Here is a 10,156-nt window from a genome sequence, read left to right on the forward strand (position 1 = left end):
TATACAAAATATTTTCTGCAGTTATTTACAATTCGTGGTTTTAAGAATCAAAATTATAAACCATTAACTTATTTGTTTTGCTTCCTGACAAAATGGCTATATTTTTTTTATTATTATATTATTATTTTGTAGGAGATTACCATTCCCCGAATGAAGACGTTATTAATAACATTCAAATTCCTCGATGTGCTTGTGCTGAATGATATAGTACTACTATTACAATAATTAACTAGCATCTACAAATAAAAAATATATTTTTGCACTTATAATGTATAGTTTTAGAAACAGTCAAAAATTCGTATCGCTCTCCTCCCAAAAAATCTGATCACGTCACTTTACCCACAATCCACACTATACCCGGTACATATAACCTAACCTAACCTGAACGCAGAAACCGCGGTGATGGTATAAACTACAAAAAAAAAAAACAGTAAGCGATAAAATAAAACCACAACTACGAATCGTAAATAAATCGGTTACACGATTTACGATACTCAGTAATTAATATTAACGAACACTAAATACGTTTCAATAATCTATCCATTTAGCTTTAATATAAATATATAATAAGTACAAAACTTTATGATATGCAACTGTTATTAAAAAAAACCTTATTTGGAAAAAGTAAATAATGTAATTTAAACAAAACGAAAGGACACCGTCTAATAATTTTCTACCTAATTAAACAGTTAAAATGTTTGATACATCACCAGTTTTTCAATATTTTAATAAAATATCTACAAAAATTAATAATCAATAATGTACCTATTGAATATGTACATCCAAACGAAAATATAATATATTATATTATATAGGAGTACCTACTTACTACTAAGTAGTAAGTAGTAGAATCACATAGACATACCTAATCTAAAAAAAAAAATACTCGTTTGATTAATTATCAATTTATTAATCACACTTTAATCAACTTTATCACAATACTGATACATTATAAATTGACAATATACCGTACAAAAGTGTACTGTAAACTGTATAGTCACTGGTCATACTAAAATGATATGATCAATGTGTTAATCAATTGATCTAAATTGATTGAAAATTATTATAAATACAATGTATAATTAAAAGGTAAACATCAAACATTACTTTAAAACAACAAAAAACCTCACAAGATCCCTATCAACAACCATAATACTGATACTACAAAATTTAAAAATAATTAATAAAACAAAATGAGGAAAAAACAGAAAATCAAGAAATACAAACTAATTAGGAAACTTATTTTAAAATTAATCATAAATAGAAAAAAAAAATTTTTCAGTTAAGTTCAAATTGGACAATAATTAAAATAATTCAAAAATGTATTATAAATTATGAAAATATTTTTTGAAACAATATTATTTCCATGCTTGATTTCTCTCAATTATTTTTTTTTCAGCATCTGAATACCTAAGTATACTTAATATTGCGTTTAAATGTCCAGTGGTATTTGAGGGATCAGTTAGATAATAGTAAAATGCTGATTTTAAGAATTGTAGTGTCATTTCAGCGTCATGTAATGGGCGTTGACGTTGTTGTTCCAATTGTTGTTGGAGAATAGTTTCATACATTGCCTGTAAAACAAAATAAAAAAAAGATTTTTTTTTAATAGATAGGAGTTAATAAGTAGACATTTTTGCAAAGCTATTTATTATCTCCAGTCAACCATGACCAGGATAAGCCAGTGCAGTAGTAGTTATGTACACTCTTTTCTACAGTTTTGTGTTTATCTACAAAAAAAGAAACAAAAAAAAAACAACAAAAAAAAACATAAAAAAAAACTATATTCTATTCACTTACTACTGAGACAGGATAATAACAGAATTAGTGCATAAAATATATTTTACCTGAGCAAATTAAGCTGTCAATTATGAATTTATCTACAAATATTTCATCTATTTAGTATATATTTTACACATAGAAATCTACAAATATCAAAAAAATATTATATTTTAATGAATTACTTATTACTACCAAGAACTTTTATAATTAATTGTCTATTGTTCTGATATTATTACAACAGAGAAGAAGCAAAGAATTGCACTAGAAAAAACAGTTTAGCAAAAGCTTTATTTTGTAATAATTAGTATTACATAATATAACAATTTCACACTTCAGTTGAAAAAGATTGGATTATTTGGTTTCATATAAAAAATTCAATAAATACCATGTGCGAAAAAACAACTGAAAATGTAAAAAGTGAAACTTTGATAATTACTTTTTATTTAATATATTGACAAAGTTAAATGATTCATTTACAAAAAATTAATGTGTATTTTTAATAAAATTAACCAAAAGATATGTGAATTTTTTATTTGTTCTGTATTAAATAATGTATGTCATTAACTTACTTTGACCTATTATTTATTTATTGTCCTTTATTTCCTAACCACCATTTGCCAAATAATAATAGTAAATAACAATAGACAATATTAATAAAACAAAAATAATTTATTGTAGAAATCCAATCCAGTTTTGATCAATATACAACTCGCTTAAACTCCCATGCATAATACAATTAAAATTCCATAAATTTTCACATAAGGGGGATCTGAGAGACGAACCTTTTTAGTGCCGATCATCCAAAGGGCAATGGCCTCAGGTCCGGATAACAAAGTGCCACCAACACTTTGACTACGTCCCTAAATTTTAAACATATTCTAAAAAGATTCTAAACAAATAATTGTTTACTCAAGACAAACGTGTACAGTAATAAATTCGCAAAATAAAATTGCTACATGTTAGTGAACACAAACACAAGAAGGAGATTAGAAATTAGAATATTTGAATAGAATGTAGTATATTAAAGTAAAATAATGACAAATAGTATATATTACTTTGGTCTTTTTTAGTTGCAACTTAACATTGCTCAGCTCATCTACACCATCTTCAAGTTCCTGACTATCAGTCTCAGTATCCTAAATATTAATATCGGTATATTAAATACAAATAATATAGAAATGCTGAGAAAATTAATAAATCATGATATACCTTTTCTAGACATACAGTTTGTTGAGTTTGTGTTGGGATTACATGATTTTTGTCTGAATTAGATTGGTGTAAAGAGCTTTGAGTATTTACTGTAGTAGCATCATAGAAATTATGGTGCGTTTGATCCGTTTCAGTCTTCTAAAGCCAACAAATACATATATAAATATTAATAAACAGTTGTTTTTTTTTTTCTAAATAAACCTTATCTAATTGCAATATTGATTGAGTCTGCGTAAGAACATCACAAAAATTCTTCTTTGTGTGGTTAATAGAAGCTGAATCAATAGTCATTAGAGTATTATCTTGTACAGTTTTAGACCATTTAAGAAAATCATTTTCTCTTTCAAGTTCTTTAATTCTGATATTTGCTTCATCAAGTAATGGTTTTAATCCATAATATCTTAAAAAAAAATGTAAGGCATATCATTAACAAAACTAGTATAGATTTAAATGCAACTCGTTATTTTTGTGCAAATAATAAAAATAAAAATTAATAACTTGGCTAAATTTGATAATTATTTCATTATTGTGAAGTTTGTATTTATTAAAGAATATATAATAGAATAGAATCTATATTTCTCACTTTCTTTTTCACTGACCTTTTTTGATAAACTAAAATACCTTTGTCTTCTAATCACTATAGTGAAAATCAATTTTTTTTAATCATATCTCTGCCTAATACCCTTGCGGCCTTAACTCTAATACTATAAATTAACTTATTAAATGTTTAATAAATTCTGGCTTTAACATTCAATTTGCAAAAAAATATTGGTAGTTATGTAATAACATGTCACTATTTTGATATCATTCTTGTAAGTATAATCATATAGGAATTAAGCATGACTGAAATTCCAATAAAAAAAAACTTCCTTGAATTGAGGTTCAGTAAAAATCTATACTATTTACATCATTACTCAGTAATAAATAAGTTAGAACAGCTCTTACTTTTCATTAAGTTCTCCTAAGTTTTTCAATAGTTCTTCAATCTTATCATTATGTTTCTCACGTAACTCATCATAAGCTTGACGTAATTTCTTAGCTTCATCATATTCATCACCATGTCCTGAATCTGCTGGTGATGGTGATGGATTTAAAAAACTCCTTGAAAGTTTGCTAAAATGAGAAATAGAAAACCAATTAAAAAATGTAAATAACATTATCTATTCAAAAAAATAATTACGTTGAATCAGGTTCAGGGGTTTGTTCTTTACTGGGTATGAATCTAGCAGTGTCCTCATCTTCATCACCTTCTGCAATTGAATTGTTAACGGCTTCATATCCACACTTTACTTTAAGTTCAATATTCTCTCTTTTAAGCCGATCAATTTCTGTATCTTTATCATTTAGTTCACTGTGAGCATCATTTAGCAATCTCTAAATTATTCGATAACTATTATCATTATTGAATATTATAAAGTAAAAATGATTTTGTTTTACTCTAAGATTTCTGATAGTTCGACTAGATCTCTGTGTAGGAGTAAGATACTCTTCGCTGCCTATATTTGAGGGGCAATAGTGTAAATAAGCCTTTTTGCGACTGGAATATGTGGTGCCATTAAGAGCAAACATAGAATGTCCATTATCACACTGACTGCTGGTAGTACTGCCAAAACTTTTTTCTGATGCACAATCGTCATCTTTTTCATATGTATTTAAAGTTTGCTAGAAATTCATTAATAATTTAGATGTTAACATAAAACAATTAAGTTGAATTGATAAACAATTATATTGTTTTAATATATTTATCAAATGCAGTGCTAACACAAATACTAAATATAAATGTGTACCAGTATTACTAGTAATGTTGTTATAACTATTAAAAAATACAAAGTAGTTAACAGTATTGAAATTCAAAGTATCGACCTGACTTTTTCACAAAATATTTACATTATTACTTTATAAATACCAAAAATTGAGTGGAATATTTAATAGCCTCACAATTTTATTTATTATTTATTTTAGATTCTAATTGGAGTAATAATTATATTTATTTCACGGGTTTTTTTGTGTTGTATTGTGTACACAATAAGTAAATAATTGATGATTGCTTTTAATTTAAACTTTAAGAATAGTTTTGGATAGAAAATCTGATTTACTTAAAAATGTTAAAATTAATAATTCATAGTAATTTTTATTATAATGGAGAAAATTTTAAGGAAAAACGGAATTTTTTATGCTAAACCAGGTCTCAACTAAATTGATTTCTTTATTTTGTTATAATTCAATTATAAACCACAGAAACTTGAAATTTTTAATTAGTGTTTATATTATCATTTTCTATAGATAATAACTTTTTGAGCTATTTATAGTCCATTAAAAATATAAGATTCCAATTCCTAAATTTATATATATATAAATGTCAATAAAAAAGATAAGAATGGATAAAAATGATTAAAATGTTATACAAGGTTTCTAATAAATGCCAAATGGTTCATGTACTAATTAAAAAATATCGAACATTTATAGTCATATTTTTTTTTATAAACATGCAAATTTTGACAAAATTTATTAAAATCTCAAAAATTACTTATTATTTTATAGTAAGAAATTCTAAAAAACTTTTTGTTTTATATCAAACTTTTGAAAATTAATTACAATATTCATCAGAATTTTTTCATACTGAAACTTAAAATCTAAAAAATATAATAACTAATAAGACAATTATTTTTTATAAACACTAAGTTTAAATTTGCACAAAATAATTTATTTAAACGATAAATTACTGTGTTAATTAGTTCTAAATTTAAAAATATTATTTGGGGAAACTTAATACTTTTACATATATCATATTATTATGAATTTTAATATATTCTATTTTATTCTATGTATCTATTCACACTAGTTTACGGCATTTACAGAAAAATGTTATTAAATTTTGAGTTATATAAGTTGATATAATATGGTATAAATATATAATTATATTTTACTTTTTGATATGAATATAAATAAAAATAAAAAATATATATATACTTATATGTATGTACTTCATAATAATTTTGTTAGATCTAACGCTGTTTTGAATTATATCTTGAATAATATTATATTTAATACAATTTTCTTAAATTTATTTACAATATTTGGTTATTTTGTTTAATATATCTAGACTTGCATTAATTAAGACAACCTATAATAATTAGTTCGGATTATTAAGATTCTACTGTACTATTCTAATAATTAAATATTAATAATAGAATAAATTCAATATTTTCAAAAAAAAATTGTATTAACCTACCGCAATGTTAAAAGTAAAATAAATATCAAAAAAACATATCACAAAATATACTTAGTGATATAGAATGACGACTATCTCTGCTCAAAATTATTTTTCATATATAATGATATATCATATGATATATCACCTAGTCAATACCTAATGTACATAAGAGCAGTACCCATTTACCTACCTTTTTACATATGAATTTTAAGTTAATTTTGTCAGTAATAATTGTATGTGATAGACTTTTATAGACTTAATAAAACATTTTTTCTTCTAAACTAAGTTGTCTAAGTACTGGCTATCATTGGATTTCAAAACATAATGGCGCTACAATTGGTAACATTCCAATGTGTCAGAAACATTATTTTCTAAAAGTATATTTCAGAACATTTTAAAAATAGAAATCCACATAAATAGCATAAAAATATATGTCTTATCTAGTTTTAAAAATATTAAAACCCTTTTGTACAGTAATTTACTGATTAATAACAACATATTATAATTTATAACCAAATAAAAGTATTAAAAGTTATTTATTAGTACCTACCTAACTAATAAGTAAAGTTCTTAATATTTTTATCACTTTATGCCAGTGTTTCTCAACCAGTGTAACATGACACATTGCTGTGTTGCCGAATAAGTCCAAATGTGTCACAAAGTATATTAAATATAACAAAATATACAAACATTAAAAGGTATTTGATATAATTTCTAAAAATAAGTTATCTGTTATCGACATATTTTACATACTTTAAATATTAACCATTATTATTTTTATTTTATTGTGTGTCGCAAAGTATGAAATATTTTAATAGTTTTGCCATAACATAAAGGTTGAGAAACACTGTCTTATACTAACAAACCTGATCTGTAAATTTAAATTGAATCTAAGATAGAGAGAATCATCATAGATTACAAAGTAACAGATACACATAATATGTAATTCTTTTTTTTTTTAATTTTTACTAGGTACGGGTTGGTTTTTATTGTTACTTTTAGCTCTTGACATGTAATAATAGTACAATACATGTTAAATACATGGTTAGTTTATGAGAAAAAGTTCTATGATGATATCACTTGTTTTTATTGGTACACTTACAACCTCACAATTTTATTCACTTATGAAATCTGTATTGAACATGCATATTATCATCAATTCCTTGACTTTGGTAACATACAACATTTTATATGTTAAGTTCCCTGACTTCTACCCTTTCAATAAAACTATTGATTTATTTTATTTAATATTGCATTTTTATGGATTTTTTAAGATTTAATAATGTATTCATCTGATAGCCTAAATTATATTATTTATAATATACTTATAATAGATAGATTATATTAAATATGCCAAAAAATTAAAAACAATCAATTGGTAAATTTAAACTTTTTTAAAACAATTTCGATAGACAAAGAAGAAACTAATTTTTTAAAATGAAATAGTATAGTATCCACTTTCATTACGATATACATTAAACAATATTCATTACCACTAAATTATTATAATACAATTCATACTATATTGTTTAATGTTAGTATACATTATCAGATACTATTATACTATTTATATATGTATGTTTTGAGTCATTTAGTTATCTTGAAAAGAAAATATCAACTATATAAAAAAAAAAAAAATTGTCCTCAAGCAACTTAATTTTGACATTGTAGTATAAAATATCCATTAACATTTATTTAACACAAATTATTTATTAATGCCATTATAATTATTAAATTGCATTAATAAAATACTAACTTATTAATAAATGAATTTTTTTTATTATTATTATTATTGCATTATAAGATAAATTTAATAGGATGACAATTATTAGAATACCAAATACATAAGTCGATAAAATTATAGATATTTTAATCTGATTAAAAAGATAAAAATGATTCATAAAATACTATATTAATTATTAAACAATAAATGATAATAGTTCATTATGTTTATCAGATAATAAAAACAAGATCAAAGTTAGTTTTTCAATTTATTTTTTTTTATCTATTACTTGTTTAATTATTGTAATTTATATAACTATCAATATTTATATTAATAATTACTACTTAATATTGAAAATTATATCATTATTTTTAGTATTTTATTTGATTAATTAATTTTATTCATAGTCACAACCATTACAAATATCCTATCAAAAATAAACCTCTTACCCTACTATAACATATTATACAAATAATATTTATAATAATGTTATGTTTAATTATTATTTTATTTGTCTTAAAGCATGAGTCAAAAAATAAGTAATTATCTCCTATTAGCGCATTAAATTAAATGTCAATGGTATATACACCTTTCTTTAGAAGGTATAGGTAATTTATTTACATTATACCTATAATTAATATAAATGTGAAAAATAGTTTTTCACTCACTAGACTTTGATGTCTTTGGATCTTCGGTGTTCTATTCAAGTTCCGCATCCAATTCGGCTTTGGAATACGGCTGGGCGATGCATTATTACTGTTTGACATTCTGGGATCACATATCAAAAATTATAATAATAATAAATATAATTGGTAACTGTTGTAATGAAAATTAATTACGATCGCACATGTCATAATATTATTGAGTAGACCACGGGAATAATAGCCTTGTGTAATTTACGCAATGCTAGCTACTATGACGGCGAATGCCGGTCAATATAGAAAGGAAAAAGACTAAATTTTTTATGAATATTTAAAAACTCACATGAATGTAACAGGACTGGTAATGGTGTCATCATCACAAATTTAAAGTACGCGATGAAGTTGGTTTAATTCGGTTTTCATTCGGAAACCTGTTCCGATCGGCATAAATGCATAATATTAATGCCATTTTGTATTTACTATTTAGATATTTTTTAGTATTAAGCCACAATGGGCCCTAGACGCGGATTGATTAACAAAACACAATTATTATAAAATTTAAAACCATTACTCGAAATGCCAGTGCCCGGCACGACAATGGGGTACCGGACGGACGAAGTACTATAATATCAATTATCAATTCGAACCCAGTTTCGTAAATTCGTAATAATTTATAACAATAAAAAATAATAATATTATAATTACTGATTAAAATATAATAATTATAATATTTTTGACGATAAAGGCGTACAAATACAGACAATATTAATAACTAAAATATTATATAAGTAACATTCGTCATGCTCGTCGTTAATCCATATGTGAGTATGTGAACGCGACGAGTGGCAGCAAATACTATAACATTATACTATATAGCATTTGGTAGTAGACACGAGATAGATAAGACGGTTGTTGTGGTCGTGGAGTTATTGTTGTTGTTATTGTTGGTGCGGTAACCTCGTCTTGCAAAATCTAAAATTGGCGACTGCCGTACTGCGACAGTGGCACGGTGCGACGAAACCCCTACTCCGGCCCGTCGGTAATTGGTATACTGTTGCTACTGCTGCTAGCGCTCGTAGTGGCGGAAATACAAATTATAAACTGTCGAGTTTTGACTTCGTACTTCGTAGTCATATAAATTATAAATATAATTTATTATTTAACAATATAGTATATTGTATATACCTATGTACCTATCATTTAAATAAATATTAGTCAACTTTTTTATGCATTTTACGTTGAAATGTAAATGTAAATCATTAAACGGCATAAGTAATCGAAGGTTAAATATTATTATTATTTATTTTAATACAACATGTATAGTAAATACTTAGTATATTAATATGGTCTTGATAGCATATTACTTTAACCTTTTATAGACAGTATAGGGGTGGCAAATTATTTGACCGCTAACGGGCGTAACCGCGCTAAGTGCTAAAAATGTTTTTTTTCGAGCGTGCCGTGAAATATATATAGATAGGTAGGTATTAAATTTTTCGCATGCGATGTATTTGCCATCCCTGGTATAAAGACATAAAGTGGTGACTGTAAACCAGCCTCTAAAATACTAGATTACATTACTATTAC

General features: G+C 24.9%; 1 protein-coding gene across 2 annotated transcripts; it reads right to left on the reverse strand.

The window, feature by feature from the left end:
- Positions 1 to 889: 889 nt before the first annotated feature.
- On the reverse strand, positions 890 to 9,624 carry LOC132929828 (protein quick-to-court). Of its 2 annotated transcripts, XM_060995418.1 has the most exons (10): positions 8,913 to 9,624; positions 8,597 to 8,696; positions 4,429 to 4,653; positions 4,172 to 4,365; positions 3,937 to 4,104; positions 3,193 to 3,391; positions 2,992 to 3,129; positions 2,838 to 2,918; positions 2,565 to 2,642; positions 890 to 1,574 (listed from the first exon to the last, which is right to left on the reverse strand). In XM_060995418.1, exons 2-10 carry the CDS (start codon positions 8,693 to 8,695, stop codon positions 1,359 to 1,361), a joined length of 1,398 nt encoding a protein of 465 aa, XP_060851401.1. In that variant the 5' UTR covers position 8,696; positions 8,913 to 9,624; the 3' UTR covers positions 890 to 1,358. The 2 variants fall into 2 exon arrangements, with proteins under 2 accessions (XP_060851401.1, XP_060851402.1); XM_060995419.1 differs by lacking the exon at positions 2,565 to 2,642 and having other exon boundaries at positions 8,913 to 9,615.
- Positions 9,625 to 10,156: the final 532 nt, after the last annotated feature.

This window comes from Rhopalosiphum padi, chromosome 4 (genome assembly GCF_020882245.1).
Source record: "Rhopalosiphum padi isolate XX-2018 chromosome 4, ASM2088224v1, whole genome shotgun sequence".
NCBI classification, from domain to species: Eukaryota; Metazoa; Arthropoda; class Insecta; order Hemiptera; family Aphididae; genus Rhopalosiphum; species Rhopalosiphum padi.

Bases quoted from the DNA above. Each gene is read 5' to 3' on its own strand.
- LOC132929828 (XM_060995418.1), bottom strand. From the start codon at position 8,695: ATGTCAAACAGTAATAATGCATCGCCCAGCCGTATTCCAAAGCCGAAT. The intron at 3,130-3,192 runs GTTTATTTAGAA...TGTTGGCTTTAG, and splicing joins CAATATTGCAATTAGATAAG to AAGACTGAAACGGATCAAAC. The intron at 2,643-2,837 runs GTAATATATACT...TTTAAAATTTAG, and splicing joins TGCAACTAAAAAAGACCAAA to GGACGTAGTCAAAGTGTTGG.